The sequence below is a fragment of the Thunnus thynnus genome, chromosome 6, assembly GCF_963924715.1.
Source record: "Thunnus thynnus chromosome 6, fThuThy2.1, whole genome shotgun sequence".
Taxonomy (NCBI): Eukaryota; Metazoa; Chordata; class Actinopteri; order Scombriformes; family Scombridae; genus Thunnus; species Thunnus thynnus.
Genome location: NC_089522.1, coordinates 28,083,874 through 28,099,284, shown reverse-complemented (window position 1 = coordinate 28,099,284; position 15,411 = coordinate 28,083,874). Strand labels below are relative to the sequence as shown.

Sequence of the window (15,411 nt, the reverse complement as noted above, 5' to 3'; positions counted from 1 at the left end):
ATACTTCTCAGATTAAGAATTTACATGCAAAATATAGAATAAGTACTGAGGCTAAAATTAGCTCCACCTCGGCCAACTACAACAATAAAAAAAAAACTGCTTACATATGAATGAGTCTGTAGTAATATTCCAATACGCCAATATTTTGTAATATAACACTGACAGGGACCATAATCCACCATAATTAGTACTTTTACTTTTGATATTTCAGCTGATAATATTTTATTTTTTTAAATGTAGGACTTTTAATGGAGTATTTGTACACTATTGTATCGCCACTTTTACTTAAATAAAATATCTGATTACATATCCCCCCCACTGGTGGTTACTGAACAGCAGCTGTCAACTGAAATTTATATTCTAGTGTAAATGAACCAACTATTTTTTTATTGGTACGTGAGGAGAGAGTTTTTTTTACCACTTCTGGACATTTTTGGGACCAAAATATCACAACAAAGTGTAGTTAGTTACAGGAAACGGTCAAGTTTGAAAAATCTGAAACGGAAATCCCCCTTTCTGCTTCTGCTCCTCCCTCCCTATAAGACAGAAAACTGGCAGCAGAAACAACAAGTCGAGTCCGCCTGGCACGGGAGAGCAACTATGCTGCGTTTTTCAACACAATTCACTAACATGCATCTGCTCCTGCTGATGACGATGATGATGATGTGGGCTTTAGTGGTGAGTAGGTGTTGTATTTTATCATAAAAGGATATAATTTGTCATGTGACAACTGAAGGAGGCTGATTGCAACTAGATTTTTTTTATATCTACTTCTGTTATTGTATAGTTAAGCCTATATAGTGTTTATCATATGCATTTTTTCTCTCAGGTGTATCGTTCAATCGGATATTCTGGTCGAAATTTGTCCTTAAAATTGCGAGGTTACACTCTTGCGTACGTGTCTTTGTACTTTCAGTTTCGTTTTCTCCGCAGCAGGAGACTTATAGTGAAAACACGACTTTTTGTCTGAACAAGTATAAGCAGAATAGAGATATTAATGCGTTAGAGGGATTATCAAAGAAAGAGAGAAATGCACCTGGTTGTCATTGGGTTTCAGAGTTTGAATGTTTGGGACTTTCCGGCACACCCCTTACTGTCTAGACTGAGGAAGTGATCCAACTGTCAATATCGCCCAAGAAACCCCAGCAGCATCACTAGATATCACACACATAATGGATAAAACTCTTTCTCATGTAAAACTATCTCACTGTTTGTTTTGCAGGTGATGACAGAAGCTCAGCCGCCTTGTGACCCAGTCACGCAATATAAGGACAAAGAAGGGCAGTGCTGCCAGATGTGTGGTCCAGGTAAAAAAAAAAAAAAAAATTCTCTACTGCCTTTGTTGCTTAATGAAAAAAGGATCTAGGAGCGTGTTATTTCTTATTATCACCCCTGGGAGTTTGCAGTGCAGCAGCACAGACACTATAGAAGCTAAACAGACAGCTACAACTGAAAGGCACTATTTGTTGAGGGGTTGTGTCTTTCTCACATGACATAAAAAATGTAGGAAAGGGATTCCTAAAAAAACAAATATATATGAACAATTGGTGCCACTTAAATCTAGGAGTAGTCATTTTAATCGCTTCCATAACAGCGCAAATGTGATGGAGATTCATAATGTAATGCCTATATACTCTTTTAATACATATATATAACCTGTAAGCAGATATATACTCTCTTAATGTACTTAAGATACGTTCTTTAATTGATTGCTTTATTCATGTTTGTCTTATTCAATAGTCTGCCAAACATAAACAGATAAAGTAAATAAACCTGTCAGTCTTTCTCTAAAAATAATTATGACCGATGACAGTTGTAGGAAGTTACTGAAACAACAAGGAAAGACCAGTGAGATTTGCAAAAAGGATGGGGAGGTATGTTCTTATCAAAAAGTATTAATGACTCTGTATTGCCTGACAGTTTTCAATATTTCTGCGCAGAAATATTCAGGTCTTTGTTACGCTGTCAATTCAATCAAAGACCTTATATTCTTCTCATGATCATTTTTCTTATGTTTCCAAAAGTTAATTCCACTACAGCAGCCTAACCCTAACCCATTTTGAGATAAAAGTATTTCTCAAATAACATGAATACTGGCACCAAAAACATTTAAACAAAATGAAAGCAAAGGTACTTTTGCTTTCATTTTGCCCCCCTCTTTTCCTTTATTGGATTCTCTTTCACTTTCATTTTCCCCAATCCTAAAAATCCTGCACACTGTCAACCACTTGACATTAACAAGATTTCGGTCCTCAGACACAAGTGATCGACTGTGCAGGATTTTTTTTTTTTGGTCCTGTGACAGTCACAGATCATGATCTAACGCGCTTGCCCACAAGATTTTCTGGAGTGCAAGAGCTTTGTGTGTTACCTACTTTGCCCATCCTAACATCCACAGCACTTTAAAATGAATAGTTTCAGTAGCAGCCGGAATAGTAGCAAAAAAATACACTTTCTTTCTGAGAGTTTCCATGAGAACATTAACCAAATATCTGTTAAATATTAAGCTACAGCCAGGAGACAGTTTGCTTAACTTAAAATAAAGACTATAATGTCTGCCTACCAGCACCGCCAATTAAAACGTCTTAACCAAACATGATGCAAGTGTCCCTCCAATAGAGCAGGCTAGCTGTTAAGATAGATACTAAATCTTAATGCTAAGCTAAGCTAACCGTCTCCTGGTGAGTGGTGCTAATGTCTTACTCTCAGCAAAAGAGCGATCAAGCGCATTTTCCAAAATACCAAAGTATTCCTTTAAGTCACAGATCCCTATATACTACATACACTTAAGATAATATACTGCCAATACTGCATTTTTTATATGGCGCAAACCTATGTTTTTCAGGGACCAGCATGAGTGCCGCAAGCAAAACTTGTGAGACTCCTCAGTGCATAGCCTGTGACGAGAAAGAATATCAGGAGTCCTACACAAATGAAACCAAGTGTAAACGTCAGCCCTACTGTGACCCAAGTAAGACCTGGTGACAAATAAACAAATCTGATTTATATTGATACACTTTTGTCAGATGTAGCACAGCTCACAACTTGTGTCCATTTTTCTCTCAGATACAAACTTTCAGGTTCCCGTTTACATGGACACGATTAAAAGAGTCGAATGCATGTGTAAGCTGGGATTCCACTGCTCCAGTATTAAGTGTTTAACCTGTGTGGAGCACACAGTCTGTGAACCAGGACAGTGGGCTATATCCAAAGGTACTACACATCTTTCTGATGCACTCATACCTTTGTTTGTTTTTTACACTGAATATAAAGAGCGATCGGCTTTGCTTTTTGTAATGTGCTGAATCTTTTCCTGGTTATCACACTTTGCTTTCAGGCAATCAGAAGAGTGACACAGTATGTCAGAAATGTCCTGAAGGCACATTTTCCTCGGAGCGGTCATGGGACAGCGTCTGTAAGAAATGGAAAGTGTAAGTAAAGGAACCTCGATACATTTACAGATGAACTGAGTTAGTGGCACTCCAAAAGCACACAAGTAATCTCAAGAGTATATCTGTAGTTTAGCAATTTGTTTTTGACTTGAGCACCTTCACTTTTCCTCTCAGGCTTTTTAGAGATAAATGTAAATATAAAAGTTATGTTTCTCTGTTTTGGTTTTGTCTTGTGATGGGCTCCATCAAACGTACTCCGAATAGGGTTGGGCCTCAAACTTCAGGTTTAATGGCAATATTTGACCTTTGTCTACAGAATTAGTTCTGTAAAAAGTGGTTTCAGACTGGGATTTTATCTATGTTTATATCCTTTTTGATGAAAAGTATCTGCTGGATATTACTGTCCGTTGGTAACAGAAGTTAGTACCTGCCCTACACACCTGGGGATGGTGCTCCAGTGAAGGTTTATTTACCAAAACAAGAAAACAAAATGGGAAACTGGGGCCCTAGTATTGAATTTTTTGTGTTTTTGGAGTGCCGCCATGTCACTTCCTAAGTTGTTGTCACCTAAGCAGAGTGCCTGATTCACTAAAGGTGTCAATATTAGTTTGTACAACAGGTCGACCGATCATGTCTGAAAGCAAAGGTGTTTATTTCTTTTACACGAAGGCGGGGTAAAAAGCCTGCCATCATAGCGACGTATAGCTATCAGGATAACGGGGCACACATTTGAACAATCTTTCCTCGAGGGCCTTCATAATGTTGCACTCGGTTGTACAAACTAAAGGTGGCAGAAGCAGTTGTGTGAAGGATGAAAAAAGAGATTAAGAGAGAAGTTTAGACCTTCCTCACCTCCACAAACCCAGCCAGTCACTCCATGAAGTAGCCAGGTTTGTCAGATTGACGGTTTTTGAAAGTTGCAGAAATTGTCTGACACAACATTGTAAAGGTGACGATCCAACAAGCGGTTTGACTGAAGCATACTGACACCTTAAGCATACCTGTCTTACTTCGGGCGTAACACATTTACATGTAGTTCCTGAATAAATTCCCATAACAACTTGGCAGCAAACTTTTTTCAGATTATCATTGACAGGCAAGTACCAGTGACAAATTAAAGGAGGAATTTGAATAACAAATGCCTCCATAAAGGGCATGAGGGGTCACTTAATTGCTTGATGAGTATGAAATTGGTGTGAGAAATATGCTGTGGCCTCCACAGTCACAAGATCTCCACCATATTTAACACCTATGGCTGAATTAGGAGCGACATTCTCACTGCCATCAAAACAGGACTGTAAGACGTTATCCCAAGGAGCACAGAAGCTGTTATGGCAGCTTGTAGTGACTGAAAACCTTCCTACCTTATGTCCTTTAATTTGTAACCCCTTCATTCAAACCGAAATGATGTGTTTTGACTAATAAGCACGTTTTGCTAGGGTCTAATACATTCTCACTAGTTTAACACCAACATAAGGAAAGTGCTTCCCTCTTTTTTGACATTTGAGGACTAATCATCACGAGTCTGAATCACATTTATATCATGACATATTAGGAATGATCCTGTGAATTTCTTTTGCAGATGTGGGAGTGGATACCACGTTCAACAAAATGGAACAGCTGTATCTGACAACGTCTGTGGTAAGTTCTGTGTAGGCAGACAAGTTGTAAAAGTTTCTCGCTTTGAGATATCCTGCCATCTGCAGCTTTGTGGTTTTATGTGGCGTGTTTCTCAAAATGAAACCGTCTAGATGGTGAGACAGTACAGTTCATAATTCTATGTTGGTCTGTGGTTTCAGTGGTATTGACAGATTCCACCTACACAATCCTTACACTACATTCGTGTTCAGACTCTACCATGTTTTAATGGCTAAAATAACCCGGTCTTTGTAGATGTAAAAAGTAAGAATAGCATCCCTTAGAGCTGCAAACCTTCTCATTTGTGTTTCCTTTGCTAAAATGCAAATGTGTGGCAGATATGAACATTACTTTTTTTGTCAGTGATGTGCTGTACACTCATTTCCTGTTATAGATGACAGCTAGTGTGAGTTCTGCATGCCTAAATGATCTAGTTATCCTTTGTTTCTGGATGTGATAGATGTAGATTGTGAATGTATAATAGACAATACTGAAGGAGTCAATATGTGATTAATGGTTTACTCTCTTTTTCTTGTCTTGCAGCGGAAAACTCTCGGCAGCATCTGGTTGTGATCGGTGTTGTTGTTTCTTTGATTGTGACTGTTGTGGCAGTTGGGGTCGTGGTTTTGTTCTGCAGAGGTATGCTGTGCTGTAAATGCTCTCTCTTGATGTATGAGCTAAAGGATTAGTTCACATTTTTTAAAGATCTATCTTAAAATAACACTCACATGCTCATATTTATTTTACGAGCATTATGGTCGCTGTAATTTTCCCTCGTCTCCATACCAGCTGTGAAGAAATCCCCCTTCCTAACATGACTTTATACGGAACAAAAGTTTAGCTTTAGTTTAGTTTATTTATTTGTACAGGCAGAAAACACCAAGATACACATTATAATGTGTAATTGACAGGGGTTGTGCTGCTGAGATGTGAAGGTATCTCAGCAAAGAAAACATAGAAATAAAAATAACAAAATACAATTTAACACTATGATGATGAAAAATAGGAGTCAAACAGCATTCATTACATAAAGCATCAAATCCCACTCAGGAAGTAAAATAACCAACTTTAAGAAAAAGACAAAAGTAAAACAATAATATCAATCAAATCAACTATATATATATATCACTATAACTGAGTAGAAAGAAAATGTTAATTACATATGTTTGCAGTGTTTGTACAGCAGCTGTAAGCATGCGAAGACACATTCAGGAAGGTTTGCAGATGTCAGGTCATGTGGTTCACCAAATAAAGCCTAAATGTCAAGTTCCTTATAGAGGCAGACTGAGTTGCGATATTGTAATAATTGTTCCCAAACAGTGTTTCCTTGTCGAGTTGCAGGGAGGTGCAAGTATTAACTGTTATTAAACTTGGGGATGCATTTTGGCACATAAAGAGGATTGTGGATTTTGTCCCCCATCACTTACATGTGATAGTAGGGAGTCACTTCACAGCCAGTATGAACAGGAGGGATGATTACAGTGATTGAAAAATGTTTTATGTACATATAGAGATATAAGTATTGTTTCAAGACAGACCCGAAAAAATGTGAACCTATCCTTTAAAAGTTTCAGAAATCCACTTAATGTACTAATCAATGCTTTCTGTTCTCCTTTTTTGTTCGGTAAACCAGATTCTGCAAGAATAAGGGCAAAGGTAAATGTTCTTTTTTTTTCTTGCTTTGATATCTGTTGAGTTATTCTTTCACACAGAATTTATACTAAGTAACCAAGTAATGCCCTGTAAACTATGCAAATTATTGCACTTAATGTTTACAGTCTCACCAAAAAAACACTGGGAATCCAGGATAATAAGCTGTTCCTACAACAATATCGCTACATGATGTTACTTTCCCTTTCCGGGTCTTTCTCATGTGCACACTTACAGACAGCAAGACATTTGAGGAAATATGCGAGTTTGATACCAACCCCAGATAGCGAATTTGCTGTTGCCCAGATCTGGGCCACAAGCAAGCCGTATGCAAACCAAGAACAAACCAGATAAACCATAACTGGCCCACATCCAGAATACACATATCTGAGAGCACCGCATCTTTACCAAAAAAGGCCCACATTTGATTTGGGATATTTAGGTCATAATTACTATTTTACATGTGGGTCATTTCAAGCTCACATCTATTTTGTCTGGGCCAGAAGAAGGCCAGCAGTGCCACATCATTACCTGAAGTGGCCCACTTCCATGTGCTATCTGGGCTGTCATGTCTGTATGCTAAATATGAAGCTACAGCTAGGGAGCAGTTAGCTTAGCTTAGCAAAAAGACTGGAAACAGGGGGAAACAGCTAGCCTGGCTCAAATCTCTGAAGCTCACTAATTAACACATTATATCTTGTCTATTTAATACATACAAAAAACAATATGTAAAAAAACAAATTATGATTTTTATTTTTAGCCTTGGACAGATAGGCTAACTGTTTCCCTCTACTTCCAGTCTTTAAGCTAAGCTAACAGCCTCTTAGCTTTAGCTTAAGTATCAATCTTCTCAACTAAATCTAGGCAAGAAAGCCAATGAGTGTATTTCCTAAAATGTCCAGCAATTCATTTAAATGGCGTGCATGAGGGTCTACAAGGTGTACTATTTAGTATTTATGTTTCTTGGATCTAGCTGTGTTTACATTTTTAATCCCTTAACTTGGAAAAAATGGAAACCAGGTTTTATGTTTATATGGTTTCCCAAGTGGAGCGATCAGTGAGAGAAGCTGAAACTGCCTTGAATTCACAAAAATGAATTGAAATGTGTAACTTTTTGACACTGTAAGATTCATTATTTCTGCATTTTAACAATATTTTGCACTTGCAGGGCTGCGTGGAGTCGTGTGTGGGAGGAGAAAGGGAGCCGCCGAGAGAGGGAGCACCAATAGTGAACCCAACTAATGATTATATTCACGATGAGCTTAAGGAGCCCATACAGCAGATCTCACAAGACGATAGTCGTAGCAGCTTGATGCCAGAGGAAAACGAGGATGAGGAGAGCCAGGAGTCATTCAAAGCCGTACGTTTATCTGAAAAGGGAAACTACGTGGTACAAGAGAACGGGAAATTATATCCCCTCCCCCGACAGGAATCACAAACACACACACACTTATAAAAGTCCTCTTTGATATTGATATTGTAATTTGTTATATAAGCTGTTGGATGTTGTTGCTTCATGTTATTTGTACATAATTCTCCCAAACTAAAAATGTATATATTTGCCTGAAGTGTTAACATTAAAATTTCAATCATGTGATGTAGAGTAACATTATGAGACGTGAGGTAGTGTGGTACGGTGTATGACTCGACTGCATTAGAACAGCTTTTTCTTCATTCTTCAATGTTTCCATTGTCAACTTTTAAGTACTTTCTTTACAAAAGACTTTTGTTTATGTTTGCACAAGGTGCAAAAAGTGTACAGCTGTGATAATTGTGCATGAAAACAGAATGTAATTTCAAAGCTTTTTAAATTGCATTAAAATGTATGCCACTTGATGTTTAAACCACTGCAGAGTTTTCCTTTTATTGCTTGTCTGTCTAATATAATAAGCCGTGCTGTAGTTACTCTCCATATCCTCAGAGAGGTGCTAGAGGCTCATTGTAGATGGATGAGTGTCTCTACTTAGCTTCATGTTGGATGAAATCATTAAAGACTGAAAATAGAAATACAAGAGAGAGAAACGTGGCATTAAGCACCACCGTAAAACTCAAATTTTCAAAGGAGGCATGGTTTTGTCAGTAATTCTAAACATTTTGTTTCATGACATTATATTCTACTGTATTCATCTGTTTGCTGTGATGAAAGGGGCTCAGATAGGAGCTAATCTGCCTTGTGTGTGTTCCTGTTTGTGGGGATTTGCATGGAGAGGTGAGGCGGGAAGACAAGGAAACTGCTGCATTAAGGCGCTTTCTCATTATCCCTGGATTAATGGAGGTTCAGCCCTTTGAATTTACATGTAAACCTGGCCGATTGATGATGAAGAATCTCCCTGCAAACCTCTAAACAATACACCTTAACAGATCTGTGGCCTGCTGCTGCTGTCTAATCTGAAAAACAATTCATACCTGCAGGGGCGGACTTTACCATTAGGCGAAGTAGGCAACTGCCTGGGGCCCCCCCAACTAAAAGGGATGTTTAGATATGAAGCATATACAACTGTGTTACTATTCTAGCTCGTTAAAAGACGCTGCAACCACAGCGCACCTCTCCACTCACATGTTGATAGAGCTGCAGAAAGTCCTCGAGGTGACATACAAGCCGACACAACATCAAACAGTGACACAGAGTTGTTGACACAGAGCACGTTTCAAAAGAGTAAAACTAAGGGGAAAGTTAAGCAATCAAGTAAAAACTGTCGCTTCCCCTGAAACACCCACCCCCCAAACTATCATGAAGACAGACAAACAGAATGATGATAACATAAAAAAAAATTGCAGTCAGTGAAGAGAAAGTGTCAACTAGCAGCCTATAAGAAAAGAAAACTGCTCTCAGGACAAGAAGGAGAGAGGAAGAGCTGCTCCCAGTGATGATACTGCAATATAGAAATACTCCATTACAAGTCAAAGTCCTGCATTTAAAGTTTTACTTGCGTTATATGAAGTTTTACTATGTTACGTTACTTGTATTATTATTACAGACATATTGCCTCATAAGCAACATGTTAATTTTAACATTATTTTCATTTATACAGCTACTGCCGGGTAGTTTAATCTATAATGATGCGTCATATTTTAGCACTTTGTATATTTTGCATCAAAAATCTTAGTCTGTAAATGTAGTGGAGTATCAATGTAAAGTAGCAGAAGGAGTATAATATTCAAGTAGCCTAAAGTACAACTTGAATAAATACATTTAGTTTTTTTCACTGGTGGGTTCAGTGAAGCAGTTCATGTCAGAGAAGCAGAGAAAGAACGTGGTAAATAACTGCAGTTATGAAAATCATCAACCCCCCCCCCCCAATAATACCATATGGTGAAAAGTAACCAAGTACATTTACTCAAGTATTACAGTTATGAGATAATAGATACTATTTCCAGAGATAATATTTCCGTTTTATGCAAAAAGGAGAGATTCAGTTCCTTCTATTTCAAAGGGAAACTTGTCGTTCTATATTTATCTGAGAGTTTGTTACTGGTTACTTTACAGATTAAGATTTTACACACAAAATATGATGCATTATGATGGATTAAACTATCCAGCAGTATGAAAAGCAGCTAAAATGAGCTCCACCTTGACCAGATGTTAAGTAAATGCAAGTCAATTATGCTCATAATACATCTGCACTTTTGTCTACCACCATCAATACCAACATTCTCAATTAGAGAAAAGGTGAAAATAAAGCATGAAGGAGGCCCTGTGACTGAGTTTTCCAAGGGCCCCCAAATCACTAAATCTGCCCCTGAATACCTGCGGAGAGAAAAATAGACAAAAGAAACACTTGACATCAACTTTCACTCACACAGGAGTTTAAGAAACTGATTTTTTTTTTTTTTTTCAAATCTGAGGTCTAGAAAGTTTAATGTCAGGGATTATCCAGCAACAAGTTGCCCGAAACCCTGTTTGGGAAGATTTAATAGATGTGGTATCCGTATTTATCCAATTTACATGAATAAATCTACTTCTGAGTTTAGTCAAATGTAAGAGTTTTAGTAAGTTTTGAAGAAAGTGTAAAATTCTGAGCCTAAGACCGTATTTATGTAATGATTTATCAAGCATAACTGTCACACGCTCAGAAGAAAACAGAGCTCTTAATTCATAACTTAATTTGCGTAAATTTACCATAATGCATTGCGTTAAATTCTGCATCAGACCAGAAAACACGTCAGGATTTCGCTAGATGCTGCATTTTATTTAAGCAAAAATATTTCTTCATGATTAGACAAAGGAAACTTAATTTACAGGTTTTTGAATGGAAAAATACATCTACATTTATTTACAATAACACAACACGTTTAGTCTTTGGTCTCGAAACATATTTTTTCATTTCACTGCAAACTTCAGGAAAAGAATCCCTGAGGTTTGACATTTTAAAGTGCAAAAAAATGATGTGGAAAATGTCTCTTATTTGTGTCTCGATACCCGCTCAGAGGATTTCATGAGTGGTGTAACATGAGGGAACAAAAAGTCCGTTTCTTGAAGCCCAGTCAGCCCACAGTTTCCCGGCGGGGTGGTAAATATTGTCCAGAGGTTTCTTTACAGTCTCTGAGGTCGCGGTCTCTGCCAGGGACCAGATTTTGGGTTTTTGACTGTTTTCTTTACTCTCCAAAGCTGATGGCACGTGATCAGAGTCACTCTTCTCAACTTTCTTGACAACTGCAAGCTCTCTGTCTTCATGCTCGCTGCTTTGCTGCTGCGACATCTCCAAACGTGCATCCACAGGTGCTGAGCTGTCCAACGCGCTCTCGACGTGCTCATCTGTGTCTGCGCGATCAGCTTGAGGCTCTTCCTCATCCCGCTCATCCAAATGACATTTCTGCAGAGAACTCTCGTCTTCGTCACTCTCTCCTTCCTGCTCCTCGTCCTCCTCGTCGGATTTCCCCTTAGACGCCCAGCTGACCCTGTTCTCCTTCTTCAGGCGTCGCCTCGCGTTGGCGAACCAGGTGGAGACCTGCGTGAGGCTCATTTTGGTGATGATGGCGAGCATGATTTTCTCGCCTTTAGTCGGATACGGGTTCTTCAGGTGCTCGTTCAGCCAAGCCTTGAGCGCCCCGGTGCTCTCTCGTGTGGCCACTTTGGCGACCCGACCGGGATCCTCAGCTGCTCCCGGACGGTACGGCGGGTAGAAAGCACCCCCGCGAGCCAGGAGTGCGTGATGGTAGGGAGAGGCGGCCTTCAAGTCGAAACTGTTGTTCTGAAAACAGAGAGAAGGAACGTAAGAGCGAGCTAAGGGATATCGTTTGTGCGCAATTACGCACAGAGTTGGTGACCCCTGACCGAGAGCACACAATTCAAGGGGTGATACATTTATAGATGCAAATGTTATGACGGACAAATACTCCTGGACATATTTTCAGGAAAAGTTTGCAAACCGGTTCAGACATTTGGAAGCAACATAACTTCAGTTTCTGAGAATGAAATCCTGCAAGAGGATGATGTTTTTCTAATAATTCGAGGTTATCCAGCTACTCAAAACCAGAGTTTGCACACACTTTTGTTAAAAGTTACCTATTAAGCATTTAATACTTTTCTTGCAATATTTCAATCACTTTATAAATGCTCAACTCACCATGTGTGCGATGTGTCTGTGGTGTGGGTAGGGGATAAAGTTGTATCCCTGTAGTCCTGAGTATGCTATGGGAACTCCAGCTGCCATCGCTGCCAGATGCTGAGCCTGCTGTTGCTGCTGCTGCTGCTGCTGCTGCACACCCGGTGAGCACCCTAGCACCGGGATCTGATATCCAGTCGGCATGCTGATGTTCCTCTCCAAGAAGAAGTTGCCAAATCCAGATTGCGATGCGGGCATCTTTCCTGCGTCCCAGCTATTCGGGTTTGAGTGTCAGTCCCACCTCCTGGATCTATTTATATACACCCAGCTGCCAGCGTGTGTGTGCAGCGGGGGGGAGGGAGGGAGTAGGATGAGGGGGCGGGAGGTCCCACTGGTATTGACTGACAGCTACGTTCAAAAGACCTACAGCTTTCACTGGCAACAAATCCCATCAAAGAAGCCCTCCGCTGTTCCTTTTAACGTTTTCGTGGAGAGGCTAAATATGTGCTACTTATCGCAACACAGTGACTTCTGGAGAGAACTTCAATTCAAATTCAGCCTTTTCTTTGGAGAAGTGAATAAAGACTCATAAAGTTAACCGTCATCTCTATGTAACAAATATCTCTTTTTTGTCATAAAAATAGAGTCTTTATGTTTGCATCATTATTCTTTTTGTTAATTTTGATAAGAGCACTTTTTTTATACATACACGGCTCATTAACAGCAGGCTAAAACTTTTACATTTTAAAATAATAATACCCAGCACAGTTTAGGGCGACAAAATGTTCAACATTTGTATGTTTTTTAATGTTAGATTTTATTTAGTTTTCACGACAAGGGCGCTTACACCAGTTTAATGTAATTTTTTATGACGAATTTAACACTTCTCATGTCTAGCACTAATCGGCGGAGAGATTAGAAAAACGACCTGAATCCAGTTAACAACATCCTGCCAGTCTCCACTGTCGCTTCTGACACTTCATCACCTACAGATCTCCACTTCTGTGAATTGAATTAACCTTTTCAATCGCATTAAATTATGCTAATAAACGAAGAAACTACTTTTTTTTACGCACGCGTAAAAGAAGTTCCGCCAAGAAAGATTTGTTCCATCCTCCAAAATGAACTTATGTGCGGTTCTCTCATTGAATAATTAAGAAAATGAATATAACAGTTGTCATTCAGCCTCACAGCAATACCTTTTTTATTTGTTAATTTATTGGCTGAACCATAACAAACTGCCCTTTTACATGTCGGATGGCATTGTTTTGAATCAAGCGCAACGTTTCAATGGCCCTAATTAAACGAGGTTAAGTAAAACAGGTGTTGACTAATGTATATGATAATTGTGAGATAACAGATGCTAATGTGTGTGTGTGTGGAGGGGGGGGGGGGGGGGGGGGGGGGGGGGTTAAAGATAAGAGGAGAAGATTACACTTCTTATTCCACTGTCCCCCCCTTCATTCCCTTCAAAAGAGCCACAGTTAAGCTGAGTGTTTGTGTTCAAAGGAGCTGCACCTCTCTTATCTTGCATAATTTTGATTATTATATTAACAGCATTAAGAGGTGTAGTGCTGGTGGTGACTGAAGTAATGCTTTTAATTAAGTGGTAGTAGCAGGAAAAGTCCTGGTGGAAGTAATACTTCAAGAAGAAGTTAACACGTGCAGGGATGATAACAAAAGAAACTTTTAAAATGTTGATGATCTTCATGTTTCATGTTCAGTTATTCCTTTTTTTGTTTTTGGTTAAATCAGAATTACAACCCAAAATGTAGACTCCACACATAATCTAGCCCTCTGGATTAACTCCAAAGTCAATACTTCATTTGCTCTTAATGAAACTCATTTAAAAAGTCCTTTACAAAGACAGTGGCATGTTTTAACTTCTATAACGTCTCTTATCGCTTGTTCCTTATTTTAAAGGAATCCAAACGATCCTCAGCATTAATGACAACATTGCTGAGCTGTTGTCTCATGAACTATAAATGCTTTCTGTTTACTTTCTGTCTTCTAGTCGTCACGGTAGTCTCAGGTGTCTACAAATGACACCAAATCACACAGTTATGACAGGATGAAACTCGCACATACTTCAGTTATTAAAAGTTCTCTATATGAATCTGAGCAGAAACACAAATCTGACATCATTCTACCAGCTGCTCCGGTAGGTTTTTTAATAATTATTTCAAACAGCTGAGCTTGTGAATATAATCTGGTACAAGTTCAACTATATAATTGAATGTATTTATTTCCTTGTTGCAGTAAATATATGCTTGCAAGAATCTATTGTCAGTTTATTAGGTACATCTAGATAAAACTAATACAGTCTGATACAACAGATCTGCAACAAACCTTCATGAAGGTTGAAACTGTTTTAAAGAAGCATTGATTGTGTTATTGTCTTATCCTGAATGAAACACACACACACACACACACACACACACACACACACACACGTGTTACATTAATGTGTTTCAATGAACCTGTGCGTTGCTGTAAAACTGAATGAGACACACAGACAGAAAAACAAAGGGAGATTTGTGAATGATGTGAATGAATCTTCTCCCTGATGTTGATCTTACAGAGAGTTGTGCAAGTTTTCAATAATCTCTACAAATTAAATATGAATTCATTATTGACCAGTATGAAGAAATGAATACTGTTTGTAGTATTTTCTTTCCTCCTACTTGCAGATGTGTTTCCTCTCCTACAACAAAACCACTAACTTCTGAACTGATGGCACTGAAACTGAGCTGAAGCTGAAACAGCATCTCACAGGGGAACTGATCACTTTTATGGGAATATTTTTAAGTTGGCTTGTTTCACTCTAAGTTCATTTCTTATAACCTCACAAAGAAATGACTAATGCATTTCTTCATGGAGTCAAAACCACATGAACATAACAACCAAAACCAGCACATCTCATAGGATGAACAGTCAAATACAAACTGAAGAGAAACTAAATTGTCTCTTTCGACAGGATGTTAAAGCCAAAAATAACATAATAAATTACAAATCACAGTTCCTCATAATTAAATTGTACGCCTGATTTCATCCGTTCTGCGTTTTCACATATTTAAATCCAAGAAAAAAGAGTATAAGAATACACTTCTTGTTCTCTGCATGGGAGTAACTTCTCTAAGATTTTATTTCTTACACCAGTTGTCACTAGTTTACACACTTCAATC

At 38.6% G+C, this 15,411-nt stretch overlaps 2 protein-coding genes across 2 annotated transcripts; one reads left to right on the top strand and one right to left on the bottom strand.

Annotated features, from left to right (window-relative positions):
* Positions 1-543: 543 nt before the first annotated feature.
* Positions 544-8,524, top strand: cd40 (CD40 molecule, TNF receptor superfamily member 5). Its single transcript, XM_067593179.1, has 9 exons — positions 544-678; positions 1,223-1,307; positions 2,846-2,971; positions 3,067-3,213; positions 3,338-3,431; positions 4,975-5,033; positions 5,574-5,669; positions 6,664-6,686; positions 7,849-8,524. The coding sequence occupies exons 1-9, from the start codon at positions 601-603 to the stop codon at positions 8,134-8,136; spliced, it is 996 nt and encodes a 331-aa protein (XP_067449280.1). The 5' UTR covers positions 544-600; the 3' UTR covers positions 8,137-8,524.
* A 2,331-nt stretch (positions 8,525-10,855) lies between these two features.
* On the bottom strand, positions 10,856-13,561 carry irx7 (iroquois homeobox 7). The gene is made up of 2 exons (XM_067593174.1): positions 12,248-13,561; positions 10,856-11,872 (listed from the first exon to the last, which is right to left on the bottom strand). The coding sequence occupies exons 1-2, from the start codon at positions 12,482-12,484 to the stop codon at positions 11,105-11,107; spliced, it is 1,005 nt and encodes a 334-aa protein (XP_067449275.1). The 5' UTR covers positions 12,485-13,561; the 3' UTR covers positions 10,856-11,104.
* Between the last annotated feature and the right edge of the window lie 1,850 nt (positions 13,562-15,411).

Coding starts and splice junctions, on each gene's coding strand:
- cd40 (XM_067593179.1), top strand. CDS start 601: ATGCTGCGTTTTTCAACACAATTCACTAACATGCATCTGCTCCTGCTG. Junction 679..1,222: donor TGATGATGTGGGCTTTAGTG/GTGAGTAGGTGT, acceptor TTTGTTTTGCAG/GTGATGACAGAAGCTCAGCC. Junction 3,214..3,337: donor ACAGTGGGCTATATCCAAAG/GTACTACACATC, acceptor CTTTGCTTTCAG/GCAATCAGAAGAGTGACACA.
- irx7 (XM_067593174.1), bottom strand. CDS start 12,484: ATGCCCGCATCGCAATCTGGATTTGGCAACTTCTTCTTGGAGAGGAAC. Junction 11,873..12,247: donor ACAGACACATCGCACACATG/GTGAGTTGAGCA, acceptor CTCTGTTTTCAG/AACAACAGTTTCGACTTGAA.